A 17,111-nucleotide genomic window follows, 5' to 3' on the forward strand; every position below is an offset into this window, starting at 1 on the left:
CTGTTCCCCCTGAGGGCTGAGTGGGAAGTATAAACAATGGGCACCAGTAACGGGCACTTGCACAGGGAAAAAGGCCAGGAAAGCAAGGTCCAGAGCCATGAGCCTCCAACCAGCTCCTCTGCCCACCACACAGATGCCCACTGGCTGCCAGCCTGTAGAAAAGTAGCCATTTGTGCCCGTGGATCAGGGCCTCTCCTCCTGAGCAACCATGAGTGAGGGTCTCTCCCTATGTTGTCACTGGGCCCCAAGTCCCTGCCAGCTTCACTTCCTGCCCTGGGCTGCTGGAGGAGTCCAAGCTCTGCAACAGGGGTGCCATACCACACATTCCAATGCCCACTTTTTAGGCCACCGGGGGACCTTGGGCAATGGCCCCGCCTGGCAGGACAGCCACACCTGCCCACACAGCACAGACATGCAGTGAGGATGAGTGAAGCACACGCACATGGTATAATGGGTTTGCGTGGCTGGTAGGCGGGCACAGGCAGCATGGAATGGGCGGATGGGTGGGCAGGCAAGGCTCACCATTAGGTGCACGCTGGAACTCGACTTCCTTTTCTGGACACACCATAGCAAAAGGGAAAGAGAACGGGAAAGAGGAGGTAAGAAGAGAAGCACAGAGACGCTGCAGGTTAGTGCACCAGCGTAGGCTCTGCTTCAGGAGAAAAGAGCGGAAAGAGACCTGGAGTCCAGCACCCAGAGAGTTAAAACAGCACCTAGACCGCCAGACACACAAGGGCCTCCAGGCCCTGGGAGAACAGAGGTTTAGTATATTCTGACAGGTCTCAGCCTTGCTCAGAGAAAGCTTCTTGAGGAGATTAAGTCACAAGTCTGTGAGGGTAAGTAACATTTGCCGTCAATTTACAAGTTTGGGGCTTATAAAGCTAGTTCACCGATAAGGTTAATTATTTGCTCTCATTGCTAACTCTGCCTGAAAATCGGGTGAGCAGCTACCAGGTAAATTAGTAAGAGATACTGTAGGTCATTCTCAGATTAATAACATTTGACTTCTGAACCTCAACTTTTTTTGCTGCCCCCCTAAACTGCTTTTTGGATAAAGATGTTGAGCTTTTGAAAATCACCTGACAGGCAAGTTCTGTCATCCCTTTCCTTACCAGTGTGGCCACCCGCACTTAGGAGATTTCAGCATTTTACTGCACTTTGCAATTAGTGGGAAATGGAAAAATAGCAGTGCTGGCGATTAAAGTACAGCCATCACAAACACAGATCTCAGCCATGGGCGTGCTGGGAGCAGGGGTTTCTCGGCTTTAACCAGATGCTCGTGGACTTTATGTTCAGGTGTAAAAAAAGAGCAAAAAATAAAGACCACATGGAACACTGAAAGTACATCTCAGAAGACCGTGTCTGAAAGGTGAAAGGTAATTAAGAATTTTGTAATTAGCTTGCTGGGAGACAGAAGTCCCCTTGGACCATGCCTGTCTGCTGTGTGACTATTGCATATTCATTGAACAATATCCAAAAAGTACTTATGAAGGGCTGTTCCAGGCATAGTTAACATGTCAGATAACCGTTCCTGCCCTCGAGAGGCTGCCACTCTGTCTGTTGTCAAATATCTGTAAGTGAAACACTTTCCTCTGGAGTTCCTCACCAGCCGCGCCCCCCGCACCACCGCTGTCATCCGTGCTGTCATGAGGGTGGCGGCCACCAACACCCCACAGACGGGGCAGTCCCCAGGATCTCTTTAATGGTTCCAGAGAGTTCTCCAGCTAAGGATCGGCGCTGCACGTGACAAGCAATGTTAGCTATCTCATCAGAAGTGATAGTTCCACCGTGCTTAATGTTTTTTGCTTCTCTCTGTCTCAAGATGATTCTTTGAGGGCTTTGATGTCAGGGCAGAGGCAGAAGGCACAGCCGCCATGTGGGCCTGTCTGTTCTGAATGGTCAGTTTCACTGTCATCCTCAGACCCTTCCAGTCACTGGTACCTCTTTGGCGATGCCATCGCCAACGCTTTTTGGAGACAGATTCAAGGGGCCAATCTTGGGGGCCAGGGCAGACGTGGCACCGCCTTCCCCACCAGTGCACCCCTGGTACACGACTTTGATTTCACTGGGGGCGAACTTTGGAGGCATGGTGGAGGCGGCTGGTGTAGGATGATCCCAGATTCGGGACGACTGAAGAAAGTTGCATCTAAGCCTCCTCCAAGTCGAAAGCTGTAACACCATAAAGCCCTTCAGCTGCACTGGATATCATGACACGCTACTTTAGAAGACATTTTTGGGAATGTATTATACTCAAAATAAGAGGGGGACTACAAATATTTAAAAGAATGGTCCACAATTTACAATTAGGTCTAATTTTTTTTTAAAGCCTAAATACAATTAGGACTCTTTTGCATTAGCCTTTCATATATGCCCAAGTACTGGTACATGAGATTTTACTTTCAAAATCATCCCTGAAAAAGAGGGAGTTACCTTACATTCAAACTTATCCCTTCCCTTTATCCAACTAAAATGTTAACACTTTGAAGGAAGGTGGTCCATATCTTATTTATCTTTGTAATCTCCTGGTGCCTAGCAGAATGCCTTAGACTTAGCTTACCATCAACAAACTGAGCTGAACTGGGTTTGCTGATGGTTTTCCCCCAGGCAAAAGCAGAGCACAGGCTTCTAACTTGCCCAGAATCAGATCAGTGAAACTCTGCAGGGACACAGGCCAGGCCCAGTCTGGGTTCTCCTGATTTTCAGGGACTTGTCAAAGGTGATAGCAGGTTGCTTTGACCTGGACCTTGCCTTAGGGAGTGCACTTTCAGCTGTCTGCTTCACTTAATGAGGACTGAGTTCCCAAGTTTCTCCTAACTGGCTGTCTTTTTCCTAACCGGTCCTGCATGAAAACCTGAGATAATCCTTTTCTACTCAAGGGTTAGTTTCTACTAGGTACACAGACTTCTTTCAATTCCTCTCTCTAGTCTCAGGGTTTTGCCCTTGGCCATGCACAGCGGTGCTCTTCCTCAACCAGCACACTGCAGCGCTGTTTAAACACCAGAACATTTCTAAAGAACCGTATCTCACTTATATTTAAAAATTAAATATTTATCTAAAATTTTAAACCAGGAAAGGGTTCAAACCTCCTTTCCATACTTAAACCCCTCAAGTCTTGTCCTAACAAGTGGCTCTTACTCTTCCATAGACCCTGGGTCACTGACACCCACCTTCAAAGAAACCTAACTAGAACTTGAAGTCTCCAAGTTCAAGACTACAAAGTAGACTCGCTGCTCAAATTGATGCTAATACTTGAGCATCTTGGGAAAGCTTCTGGACCGTGAGAGGCAAACCACTCTATGGACCTTAGGCAGCAGGAACTGGGGAAGGAGGAGCTTGGAAAGGAAGATGGAGTAAAGAGAGGTCCGAGATGCTGACAGCTCAGGATCTGAGCAACTTCGCAGGCCTCCCTCATAAAAAGGTTATCACCTCGACTTTCAGGAGGGCCCAGAAAAGTTGAACCCCCACATCTTGATTTTGTCCAACCACGTCATTAAATGTCATGTATTTGTTCCTGATCATAGAAGTACTGCAGCCACATTACAAGTAATTTGGAAAACAGAAAAGAGGGGGGAAAAAACCCCACCCATATCCTATCACTCTTGCCAGTCTTTTTTCTTATACGATTTAAATATGTCACGCCCTGGCTGGTGTGGCTCAGTGGATTGAGTACCAGCCTGGGAACCAAAGGGTCTCTGGTTCTATTCCCAGTCAGGGCACAAGCCTGGGTTGCAGGACAAGTCCCTGGTGGGGGGCACACGAGAGGCAACTACACATTGATATTTCTCTCCCTCTCTTTCTCTCCCTTCCCCTCTCTCTAAAAATAAGTAAATAAAATCTTTAAAAATAAAAAATATATATATCACTGTAAGCTATATACAAGTTTATGCTTTACTTTTTTTTGGCTTTTTTAAGATTTTGTTTATTTATTTTTAAAGAGAGGGGAAGAGAATGAGAAAGAGAGGGAGAGAAACATCAATGTGTGGTTGCTTCTTGAGCGTCCCCCACTGAGGACCTGGCCCACAGCCCTCAAGCATGTGTCCTGTCTGGGAGCCGAACTAGCAACTCTTTGGTTCACAGGCCCGCGCTCAATCCACTGAGCTATACCAGCCAGGGCTAAGCTTACTTTTTAAATATATTTTATTGATTGATTTTTAGAGAGAGAGAGGGGAAGCAGGGGAGGGGAGGAAGGGAGGGGGATAGAGAGAGAAAAGCATTTATTGGTTGTTCCACTTAGTCATGCGTTCATTGGTTGCTCCTTGTATGTGACCTGATGGGACTCAACCCACGACCGTGGTGTATTGGGATGATGCTCCAACCAACTGAGCACTTGGCCACTGCTTTACTTTTAAAATAAATAGTATTTTTTTTTAATTTTTATTGTTATTCAATTACAGTTGTATGCCTTTTCTCCCCATCCCTCCACCCCACCCTAGCTGAACCCCCCTCCCTCCCCCACCTCCACCCTCCCCCTTGATTTTGTCCATGTGTCCTTTATAGTAGTTCCTGTAATCCCCTCTCCTCACTGTCCCCTCCCCACTCCCCCCTGGCTATTGTTAGATTGTTCTTAACTTCAATGTCTCTGGTTATATTTTGTTTGCTTTTTTCTCCTGTTGATTATGTTCCAGTTAAAGGTGAGATCATGTGGTATTTGTCCCTCACCACCTGGCTTATTTCACTTAGCATAATGCTCTCCAGTTCCATCCATGCTGTTGCAAAGGGTATAAGCTCCTTCTTTCTCTCTGCTGCATAGAATTCCATTGTGTAAATATACCATAGGTTTCTTTTGTTTTTTTTCTTTTTTAAAAAAAATTTTATTGTTATTCAATTATAGTTGTATGCCTTTTCTCCCCATCCCTTCACCCCACCCCAGTATAAATAGTATTTTGACTTTTACTATGATTATCAAAATAACGCACTGTCTGATTATCAAAGTACTGAACTGAAAAATGTATAAAATGCAGAAAAATATATAAAAGTTTCCCAAATTCCCATCACCCAGTGAAGTTGTTATTAACACTTCAGTGGGTTTCCTTCCAGTTCATTTATCCACATATTATACACTGAACATAATCTACAAACATACTGTTTTTTAAAACAAAATTTAACCCTGGCTGGTGTGGGTCAGTGGTTTGAGTGCTGGCCTATGAACCAAAGGGCTGCCCATTGAATTGCCAGTCTAGGGCACATGCCTGGGCTGTGGGCCACGTCCCCAGTAGGGGGCGCGCAGGAGGCAACCACACGTTGATGTTTCTCTACCTTTCTATCTCCCTCCCTTCCCCTCTGTAAAAATAAATAAAATCTTTAAAAAAAATGTAGACAGTAGAGTATGTACTGCTTTATATCCCATTTAATATAAAATTTTATGCCATTATACAGTCATGGCAATTAATAACTTCGTAATGGCCTATTAAGGGTTTCCTAGTATTGTTTAGTCATTATCTAACCGGCTTTTGAGATCATCTCCAACCTTTTCACAGTTATAAATAATGTCATGCTGAACATCTTTCTGCTTTCAGTGTTTCCATATTTTGAGTTCTTTCTTTAGGATAAATTCCCAGAAGTAGAATTAAAGGGTAAAAAAGGTAGGAACACTTTTATGGTTTTTAACACACAGGCTGTTTTACAAAAGGTCATTCCGATTTATCATTAACTTAAGAGTCAAAAACGGCACTTTGTTTCAACTTGCATCTCTCTGATACTAGTGAGGCTAAATGTCCACATTTGTGAACCAGTTCTACTTTCTCTTTTTCAGGCTATCAGTTCAGTTCATCTTTGAGCTGGGTTTTAGGGGGGATTCTTGTTTATCAGAGAAAGCTCTCTTGCATAAAAATATTAACTCCTCCAACCAGCCTGCTGTGATAATTTTCCCCAAACTGTCTGTTGCTGGCCTTTTAATTTTGGTTGGTCATTGTCTCCTTAAACACCTGCATCTTAGCCTCTGGTCCCACCACTATATTCCACGTCTTTTCTCAAGAATCAAACTCATTTACTGAGCACATCAGATCAGACACTGGGCTGGGTTCCCCACATATATTTTCATTTAAAGCAATTCAATGATTCCGTTCACCTAGCCCCCAATCCTTCTGTGTTCCTGGAAGGGCCAACGTTGTTGCACACCTCTCTTCTTCCCCTGCCTCTTTGTTCTTTCTGCATTTCCTTTATTGAGTCCTCTTCTTTTCCAGCTCCCTAATAACAGATAACCTCAAAAATTTGCCTTTATCAAACCTTTAATCCTTCATGTGCTTTGGATTCATAAGGGAAACGGGAGTATTATTAAAATTCAGATTCTACCTCCCAACCAGGGCTTCCTGAACCTGAGTTCTAGGTTAGACCCTGGAATCTGTATATTTGTAATTAGCTGCTTAGGCTAACCTTACATGGCTGCATCTGACAGCCATCTTTGGGGCCAGCATCTAGAAAGTTCTGCTAGAAACGTGTTCCTTAAAGGCTCTTTTATTCATCCTCTTGCCACAGTCCCAGCTGTCACTGCTTTACTCCAGGTCCTACTCTGTGCAACCACTCTTGGCTTCAGCCACACAGAAGGTACTAAAGTTCCCAGAATCACCATGCTGGTCAAACTTGTGTATCTTCACATCTGTGTTCCCTCTGTCTGGAATGTTCTTCCTCCTCCTCTTTCCTCCTTGAGCTGGCAAAATCCAATTAATCCTTCAAACACAGCTCATGGGTCATCTTCTTCAGGAAAATTCCCTGTTCTGACTCCGATGCTTGCCTCTCTGGACCCTTAGCTCCTGCCCTACGCTCGCCTCCTCACAGGCCTTACCAGAGCACCCCAGAACTGGCAGCTTCCCTATCCTTCTCCCACTGTGAACACTTAAAGGGTGGACTATGTCACTGCCTTCCCATCTCCTGAGGCACAGAACTGGCTGAGTAAGTGGACTTATGTGATTCACTCACGCAAGTCCCCCTTTGCCCCTCCAGTATTGACTTCCTCCGTGGGCTACACCAGGTATCTCCCAGATCTCCACCTGTCTCTTGATCGTGGTTTGGTCAAACAAAACTCTTCCCTCCAAGCCGGGCATTCCTTCACAACTACTCCCAGTTCTAGCAGAGGCACCACCAGTTCTTTCAACATTCAAGAACTCTGATATTATCATTGATGGATCCTTTTAAAATCCCCCTTCTCCTGTGTCACACCTCTACTCAGAGCTAATATCTAATCAGAGCCTAGCATTCAAGGGTACAGCAAGACTAATTACAGACAGGCAACACCTGTTCTGATTGGTTGGCTCTTGTGGTAGGTACTTTGAATATTCATGCTTTCTATTTATAATCACCTTTTCTTCACCATGCACCCAGACTACAAGTCCTAACTGATACCAACACATCCAGTTTCTATATTCTTCTATTCGCCCTTTCAAAAACATCACTCTTACCATAGCTTCCCTGCTCAGTGGCCTTTAGCATTTCCTGTGGTCTAACATACAAACCTCCCATTCCTCTGCCCAACCAGGCCAATGCAGCTGTATTTTTGACATCCCTCTACCATACACCCCATGTTCCAGTTGGGCAGAAAACATCCATATGGATAACAGAACCACAAAAATACTTTTTGTTATTCTTACATTATAAAATACATTCTCATTTTCAAGAAAACACATGTGTACAATGTAAAAACCAAAAGGCATGTTTCCCTATCCTGTCCTCACCTCCAATCCCATTCCCTAGAGGCAACTACTGACTTGGTTCCGACCTTCCTACATCCTTAAACTTTGTCTAATAAGCTTTTCCCCCGAAGCTTCTTGAACCGAATCATCTCACGTAGGTTCCAGTACCATATGCCATTCAGTGCTCAGCTGATTCCAAGTGTGTCCATTTTCCTCTTTTAATTAACTTTGTAACTTCCTAAAGCTAGATGAAAGCATCACCTCTTCCTAAAGCATCACTTCCTATACCTCTTGTGCACCTCTAGAACTGAGTGCAGCATTGGGCCGGATGGGCACCTATTAAACCCTTTGTAAGGGTGATTGACTGTAGGTTCCTCCCAAAAAGAAATATGCAAAATCTCTCTCCAACTAAACGTATCACTTTTCCTATCTTGGCTCCACTCATCTAGCTCACGGCCCTGTAACTTGGAGGGGTGGGGGGTGCTGGTCAATCTCAGCTCCATGTCAACCGGTGTGTGCAGAGCCCAAGCTCCCCTCCTTGGAGCAGAAGTACACAGAAGCAGGTATGCAAAGAATGAGAGAGAGAGGAAGGGGCGGGGAGAAGGAAATGGGCCACGCGTGCATATCTCAGCTGGGACACAAGATCCTGGGAAAAGATCTAATTTAAACTTCTGCTGGAATTTAAAAGTTTGGGTAATTTCACAGTTTGAAATTCTTCACCATGGCATAAATTGGTAGGCTTCAATAGCACAAACTCCTACCCAAGGCCCTTGCCCCAGGACACTTTCTGTCCCCAAAGCATCTACAGAACACACTGGGCCCTGTGAGGACCCCCAGCCACCCTCCCCTGCCTTGGCCAGGCAACCACTCGCACTAAGGTTTCCTGCTGGTCCCCGCAGGCTCCTGTTCCCTCCTCTTTCCCTGATCCCACGAAGTTCCCTTACCAAATAGGAACGGGTTGCGATGCACCATGTGCCTCGCCTGTTTCTGAGGGGCCTATGCCTCGAGTAAGTTTAAGACACTTTCACTTAGTGGTACCTGAGCTGGGTTCTGGAAGTGCTTGTAGATAAGGAAAGACCAAAAGGATAATGAGTCAACCAAACTTTACTTTCATTTGATAAAAATGGTTTGTACTTTAAAAAAATTAACCAAATGACTAAAAAACCTAGAGAGTCAGCCCTGGGAATGAGGCACCTGTTGAAGTCAAGCTCTGGTAAACTATAATTTGGATCACTCCCCCTGAGTCTTTCCAATCAGCTAGGGTCAGGAGAAACACATCTCCCTTCTGCCCTCTCAGGCCAGTGGAACCTGCTGTTCTGAACAAAGGTTTCTGGCTGAAAGCAGAAAAGCAAGGATAGGAAGGTTCCCAGGGAAAGGGGGAATGAGGTGCCAAGAATTCCCATAAGTGACTAGAGGAGAGGAGCCAGTCTCAGGCTAAAAGGGTAGAGACACCTACCTTGACACCACCGTCTGACTTCTTGTTCAGTAGGCTTTTGGCAGCTGTGAAAACAAAGAGGAAAATCAAGTCTCTAGCATTGTGCCCTTTCTTCAACCTGACGTCTGGTAGCTGGATCCACAAGAGATTGCTGTGTCTGAAAAGGGGGCCAAGGAGTCTCCTGAGACCCCTGAAAGCAATGCCCTGCCTGGTAGCCCCAAAGCATGAAGGACATCTCAAGCAGCATCAGATCCTCAGGGTAGCACCCAAGGATCTCCTCTGCCATGGAAGAAGGCTCATGAGAAACAGGGACACACTATGCTTAGGAGAAGAAACCACATTCAGTACTGCAGCTGCCTGGGCCATTGGGAGCTCTGCCGTCGACAGCTTCCACCCAGGCCTGGAAGCAGTGTGCCAGGGTGAAAGGTGGGGGCTCCATCCCTAGACGCCATGGAGATTCTCAGGATGGATAAGCTGGAAGGATGCAAGACATCTCCTGAGTGTTCTCAAGAAACAAGAGTGTCACAGTTCACGAAAGAGACCATACGTGAGGACAAACAGACACAGACACAGAGACCAGGACCACCTACAGGAGGGTTTTGCCAGGGGATGAAGCCTTGACTGGGCAGGTCCTCACCAGGTTTGCTGGGTCCTGTCTGCCACCCTTTCCTCAGAGTCCACTCTCTGAACCCACCAAGCAGAAGGACTGGGCAGAATAACAAGGTAAACAGATTCTAGCCAGCACAGGGTGACTGATGCTCAAGGCTGATGAGCTCTGTGCGGGAAGGCTGGTGGCAGAAAGTAGACGGGAAGAGTCTGGGAGGCACGAGGACATGGAATCAGCCCAACTGTCTGATCCACTGGTCCTCACTGGGTTTGCATCTTAGTTCTACCATTTGCTGGCTGTGTGACCTTGAGTGAGTTATTTAACCTCTCTGAACTTGTTTTGTTTTGTTTTTTAATTTACAAAATGGGATAAAACAGGGCCTGGGTCATAGGCCCAATGATGGGGACCTGGTGGGATCACGCATGAAAAGCACTAAGCAGAGTGCTTGGCCCCCAGCAAGTACTCAGTGCTAACTGCTGTCACTGCTGCTGCCGCCACTCTTGCCTTCAGGTCGGCATTCAGACCCACGCTGGGTCCCATCTCCCTATAGTGTGAATAGGGGTCCTTCCATCACAAGAGTTCTGATTCCCCCAAAATGGCCTTTGGCTCTACTTCCAGTCATGCTAGGATGATTGGAAAGTTATGTTTTTAATGTATTTACTACTATGCCTGACCACCACCTGTGTTAAGTGCTTTACATACATCAGAGTTCTCAACTCCAACTGCCCATCAGAATCACTTGGGGGGCTTAAAAAAAATGCTATGCCTATCCCATGCTGTGGGGATTCTTATTTTGTCTGTCTCGGGTGGAGTGCAGCATCAGGATTTTTTACAAGCTGTCTTGGACAGGCAGGAGGAGAGCCTGTAATCATCACCGTGATACTTTATTAGCCCCACTGGAGAGATGAGAAAACCAAGGCTGGGAGAGCTGATGTGGCTCGGTCAGGGTGTGGCAGGGCCAGGATCCAAACCCAGGGACACTGTCTCCACAGCTTCTGCGCTCTATAGCCTGTCAGCCTGAAGGCCTCAAATGCCAGACTTCACAATTTTGAGGGGCGTGGCTTCCTCGGTGGGGTCTCCAACAGTGCTGTTGAAGCCGAGTCCTAGCGCGCCCAGGGATGTGGCTGGGCCCACCTTTAGCCGCAGCCTCACAGGGAGGCCGAGTTCTCAGGCCATCTGGAGGAAAGCCTCCTGCTGCCCAGCTCCATGTCCCCAGGCTATTGCCTCCTGAGAGTTGGCAAGCGCCCAGCATGCATGGCTGGTTAGGGGGCTCCGTAACACCAATGCGCTCGCAGATGCCAAGTTAGGTGGTCCGTCCGGCATGCCCATCTCAGCCCGCAAGCATGGGACTCGCCTCCCTGGTGAGTGGGCCTGGCATGCTGGCCCTCCTGGTGGGGTGGCAGGGAGCCGAGGCAGGCGGTCGGGGAGGACTCATGCCACGTACCTTGCCCGGCCAAGCCGGCGGCGCTCGCGGCAGGCGAGGCGGGGGCGGAGCTCTGCCTGCCAACTGAGGGGATACAATCTCTCAGTGCACAGAGCTGCCGCAAAGCCACGCGGGCCAGTCAGCAGCGAGCATGCCCCAGCACGAGGCGCAGGAACCCGCTGGCTGCCCACGCACAGCAGGGTCCAGGCGGCGTGGCCAAGCCAGCCGAGCTGGGGGAGCGAAGGCGCTGGGGGCAGGCTGAGGAACAGGTGCAGCCAGCCCTGCAGCAGTCTGGGGACTTGAGAGAACTGGGCTCAGATGGGGCGGAGGGAATGCCACGGCTCGGCTTGGTGGAAATGGCTCAGTACCTGCCCTGTGACCACCTCACATGAGGGTCTCCAGGGAAAAGCCTGAATCGGTGAAAGGCTGTGTCCTTTCTGAGATAGTCCAGCCCTAGCATGAGACCATGAGGAAACTGAGCCCCACTTTCCAACCTCCCTCTCTAAGGGGCCTAAGTGAGGACATTTTCAGAGAGCCCAGAGCAGAGGGCAGCCCTTTCCTCGGGCCACATTCCAAACAATAGAGAGACTGGCACTCAGGGCCCAGGAAGGGTCCACGGCCCTCCTGCAGCCACGTTCACTGATGTTCCATGTCTGCTCGCTCCTTAGAGACAGGTTGCTTCCTCTCTTTCAGGAAGAGAGCCAGTATTTCTCAGTGTTGCAAGGGTAAGATGCCCAAGAAATGAGGCCCCAGAAAGAAGACAAAGGCTGCTGAAGCAACACATTCTAGAAGCCCTGATTTCACCATTAGCCAAACTGCCAGAGTTCCCAGCTAAGCTACACTCATTTGGGATCAACTCAGCAAACATCCTAGCTGTTCCCACAGAAACGCACAGGTGACCTTCCTTCTGGATTATACCTGTACACACAGCTTTCTGCAGAAGCTTCTGGAGATAGGCTATCCTCATCTGTCCTAGAGTCAGGGCAGAAAAGGTCATCCTGGAGTGCTGGCAGTATTTTTTTTTTCCTCCTCTGACCCAGAGCAAAGTGAATGCAAAGGCCAGATGAGGTCTGGGCAGCAAGGACAGGAGGCTCTTTAGGGATTAGTGAAGGTGCTTTGTTCTAATGAGACTGATTTCCTGACACGATGGGGATAGGTTGATGCAGAGGCCTGAGGCCATGGGGTGGGGCACATGCTATCGATTTCCCAGTAGCCTGTCTTCACATTCCTTCCACTCTGAGAGGGAACAGACCGCCATTCTAGGGTCAGCACACAATACCCTTGAGCGTCCTAAAAAAGGCTCTTAAACCAAGAAAGTGGACGCTACAAGCAATTAGAAGACAAGAAGTACGATGTGGGACTTTAGCTCCACCCCTGTTGGAGGCAGCTGGCTGTGCCCTCCTGCTCTCATTTGTGAGCAGTGAACCCAGGACCTTGGACTTGCCCTCATGGGTACCCACAACCCAAGAACGAGCCCCAAACCAGGGCCAAGAGGATGGCCTGAGGTGGGACACTCCCCTGGCTTGGTCTCCAGTCCTGACCCTCCAGGGCCCTGCAGCTCTCACTTGGGTTAGGGCTCAGGAGGCCCATGTCCTCTCACCTGTGGCTTCCTCAGAGCCGGGGCTTTAGGTTACCGCAACCAACACAGACGAGCCCATTGGGACTCAGCTCTAGGGAGCAACCTCTCCCAGAGTGGCTGCTCCCCGAGCCTCCCACACAAGCCCCTCTCCACAGCAGTGCAGAAGGAAAGCGAGGGAGCAGGCTTGTTATCAGAATGACAGCAGGGGGTCTTGAACCAAAACAGTGGGGCCGGGGGTCAGGGGGAGGGAAGGCCAGGGAAAAAGGAAAGCAGAGAAGAGAACTGTCTTCAGTTAGTTCTGACATTAATCTTTTTCTCACAGAAAAGCCACTGTGCTTCCCAATTGAGGGCAAACAATGATGGGAGTGCGGGAGGGGGCCGGGTGGGGAGGAGGTGGAGTGTCTTGCATCTTAAAAAGAAGTGTCAAGTGTGATTTGCAAATTACTGGTCCCAGCTCTCCTAATTCCTCATGCAAATTTAAGTAAGTGCCTTTCCCTCCATCCTGCTAGTCTCTATTTTTTCCACTTTTACAGCTACTATCACAGAGAATATTTGCAACACAGTTGTTGTAAAAGGTTCAAACCTCTGAATAATTTCTATTAGTCATCTCTCCTTGGACACAATGAAGTAGAGATCATCCCGGTCTGCAAATTCCTGGTGGGGACTAGAAGATTCACTGCATCTCATCTCTCTTTTCCCCAGCACTTCCTCCAACACCCCAGAGATGAGCTAACCTCTTCAAGTGCTGAGAGTTCCTCAGAAAATTAAATAAGAATTCCCAGAGATAAGGTCAATGGGAGGCCAGACAGGCTACTCCTTGGAAGATTCTAGGGAGCAGAGCTCATAAACTTGAACCCAAGTAAATCCCTCCAGAATGTCAGGTTATAGGACCCAGCAGCAGCGGGATCCTCATCATCTTGGGTCCAGGTGTTGCCAAGACACCCAGCACCAGGATGGCAGCATATGGCAACACCTTGTTCTGACCCACTCACCTCAGTAGCATTAAATTGCACAGCTGGGAAAACATACCTGAAAAGTTCCTGGAAACAAGCATGGTCGTGAGGATGGCACCCTGGGGAAAGAAGAGGATCTTGTGAATTCAATCTGACTCTAGGAAAGCATCGCCTGGTCTCAGGCAGAGGGCAGCTGCTGGCTAGAGCCTGAGGACATCAAGTCCCTTGAGACCCCCAATATGTGCACCTTTCATTGCTCAGCCCCAGCCAGGGGGGATAGCTTCCCTCTGTGATGGGGCAGGGGGTGACTGTCAAAAGGTACGGCTTCAGGGCACTAGCAGCCAGAAGGCAAGACTCACCTTCAGTTTTCTCCGGGCATTGAACTTGCGCAAGCACTCCACAGTCTCTTGACGATGCATCATGGATGCCACTGTGGACCGTTGCTGGAAGCCAGACAGAGACACCTGTGAGCCCCCAACCAGATTCTCGTCCCCCCACCATAGTCCCAGCAATGATGGCCAGGCACTCAGCCACCAGAGTTGCTCAGAAGATAAAATGAGGTCACAGATATGAAAATGCTTTTAAAATAAAAGTACTACCCGAAACTCAAGGTTATGTAAGGACAAGAATCTGAACATGAAAACACCACCCTATTTGAGGAGGGGGCCTGAGAGAGCACTCTCATCCCCTCTGGGAAACGGAGGTGAGGGACTCAGAGAGTGTCCTGCGTGTTGTGACCTTCATGCAGGCGCTCCTTCAGCAACTGTCACTGAGCACCTACAGAGTTCCAGACCCTGAGCATGAGGACAGGCAGGGCTCCTGCTCTCCACAGAGAACCTTCATTCCTTCCAGGGAACTCCTCCTAACATACCCCACAAGGACCTAAAAGAAGCTGTGATCTGAGAAGCTAAGGAACTTTACCCTGAAGCATCACTTCTTTTGATCATTTAGGAAGGGAATTTTTCTTCACTGTATGACTGCTAACTTCCTTCCTCCTTAAACAGAGGCCACTGGACATGATACACATCTCCTTGATGACTCAGCGTCAGCCAAAAGAGACTCAGTTACAACACAGTACAGCACAGTGGTGTCCTCAGGGGCTACTGAGATATATAGGGTAGTGGAGAGTGAGGCCCGCAAAATGACCCCCAGAACGTGATACTCCCCCAATTCTTGAGTGCCCATTTTAAGTTCCTCACCACCTCCCTTTGCTGTTGCTGCCTTGGCCAGCTGGCTGGAAACATAAATCCTATCACGTGCAGTCTGGTGCCCACAAGCCCACGGGGCCACCCTGCACTGTTCCCCACATCCTGGACCTGCTCCCTTTCATGGATCCCAAAACACCTCTCCCAATCTTCTCTCTTATTTCACCTCCTCCTCCAGAGCGTAAACTTCTCCACAAAGGGAAAGGAAAGCTCATCAAGACGGAACCTCAACTTCAACAGCCCCACCCTCAAGCTGACTTTCACCCACCTGGGTCTCAGCAGCATCGTCCTCATATCCAGTGCTGAGCCCCCAACCTGGGCTTGGGAGTCCCTGTCTCATTCAGCTGTTAAAACCTTTGCTTCCTCAATCAGCTAACATTTCAACCCTTTACTCCCAATATATTCTCTGCATTCTCTACATTATAGTCAAGCCTCTCCTTAAACAAAAGTTTGAAAACTCCCCTCACCCGTCTGTCCTCTCTAAGTTGCACCATTTCTTTCTCCCTTCACCCCCATTAGCTCTTCACCTCTCTGCAAACAGGCTACATCAGTCTCTCTCACTCCACTGCCTCTATTGGTAAAAATAACAAAACCATGGCCTCTTAACTGGTTGGAGCCAATGGACTCTTTTCTGTCTTTATCACGGACTCTCTGAAGCATCTGATTACAGATGCTCCCTTACTGAGACGACCCCCACCCCCGTTTCTTAGGACCCCTTGCTCCTGCTCCACCTTCTACAACGGAAGCTCTCATTCTCAGTCCCGCTTGCAGGCTCCTCTAACTCTGTCATGAGGTTTATGCTGAGGTTTAGTGGCCATCTCTTCTCTTATACAAGCCCAGAGCAAAAATTCAATCAGCATAGCAGTAATCCCGTCTATTTCTACAGCTGCAACACTACCTATGCAGACAACCTGCATTTCCAGTTTTTTACTTTTCTAACCTCTAGAGCCATATTTCTAACTACCCACTGAATGTCTCTAGTGGAAGGTCTTAGACACCGTAATTCAAAATGTATGAAACTAAAATCATCATACTTTCTCACAAACTGGGTCCTCCTCCAGGTTTTTTTCCGGGTCAGTGAAGGGTACCACCCTCCATCAGTTACCAACTCAAAACGTGGCAGTGCCCACAGAACCCTCTCTACTCCCCAAATCCAGCTGGTTACTAAGTTCTTTTGGGTCTATCTCCCAAATATCTCAAATTTGTCCTCTTCTTGCCATACTGCCCACTATATCATTGCCCTTAGCTGAGACCTCACCCGGCTTTGCTTACACCACAGGTGGCAAACACAAGGCCCGCGGGCCGAATCCGGCCCTCCACCTTGTTTTATCTGGCCCGGCACCTTGTTTCTACCTGGTGGCAGTGCCGAGCTCCTTGCCCCTACTTAAGTTACATTTATACAGTCCTAAAATTACATTTGGCCCTTTGAAGGCAACTGCAAGGCTGATGTGGCCCCCGGTGGAAATGAGTTTGACACCCCTGGCTTAGACAATTATGACTACTCCCTGAGCTCTCTGGCCTACAGCCTCTTTGCCTTTCAATCTCATTTTCTACACAGCTTCCAAAGTGTTCTTTCTTAATTACAAATGGTTCCCTATGTTTTCAGAATAAAACCCAAACTCCTTATGTAGAAACTTACATGGGCTTCATTCTCTTGCATTTCTGTGGCCATATATTCGTCTATAACCAAACAAACGCGCCTTAAACTCGCTACAATCTCCCGTGGCCTCTCACCCTGGCCCAAGCGAACCCCTGTCTGCAGGCTATCATCCTGAGGAACTCCTAGTCGCCTGTCAAGAACCAGACGAAGTCACCTCCTCTATGCAGCCCTCAGTAATCCCATTGCCATCAAGGACTGCAGGTGCACCTAAGCACTCATTAGATTCTTTTATGTACTTGTCACATTGCTGTTTGTCTGTCTGAGTGCCTGTCTCCCTAGATAATCTTTGAGATCTTTGGGGGAAGGGACCAGGCCTCATCCATCTTTGTATCTCCAGCCTCCACATGGTGACGGGCACCAAAGCGGCATTCAGTGAACACGGGAATGATACATAAATGCATCACGGCTGTCAGAAGGCCTAACTGTAGCAGATCCTCTGCTCGAGAACAGATATTTCAGCTTGCCAGATAAAAACAGAGTATGTTGACCCACGTTGGTAGCCTAGAGGGCTCTCCCAAGGTGAGCTTTATGACTGAACTTCAGGGTGCTGTTTTTAATTGTTCAGAGGCCCCTTTTGTTTCTTTGAGTCTTGGTTTCATTTCCATTAGAGCTGTGTGAGAGCTG

General features: G+C 48.2%; 1 protein-coding gene across 23 annotated transcripts in view; it reads right to left on the minus strand.

Moving 5' to 3' along the window:
* The window catches only part of CAMK2G (calcium/calmodulin dependent protein kinase II gamma), a 57,912-nt gene that overhangs the window by 12,419 nt on the left and 28,382 nt on the right, over positions 1-17,111 (minus strand). For 8 of the 23 annotated variants that reach the window (XM_053922967.2, XM_053922964.2, XM_053922979.2 and 5 more), the window contains exons 11-13: positions 13,982-14,065; positions 13,699-13,741; positions 9,082-9,125 (exon numbers count right to left, since the gene is read on the minus strand). In XM_053922967.2, coding sequence (XP_053778942.1) covers positions 9,082-9,125; positions 13,699-13,741; positions 13,982-14,065 — 171 coding nt within the window. Of the gene's footprint in view, positions 1-522; positions 556-9,081; positions 9,126-11,111; positions 11,175-13,698; positions 13,742-13,981; positions 14,066-17,111 lie in introns of all 23 variants that reach the window. The other 15 variants (XM_053922959.2, XM_053922963.2, XM_053922958.2 and 12 more) reach the window with 3 other exon arrangements.

Source organism: Desmodus rotundus, chromosome 4, assembly GCF_022682495.2.
Source record: "Desmodus rotundus isolate HL8 chromosome 4, HLdesRot8A.1, whole genome shotgun sequence".
NCBI lineage: Eukaryota > Metazoa > Chordata > Mammalia > Chiroptera > Phyllostomidae > Desmodus > Desmodus rotundus.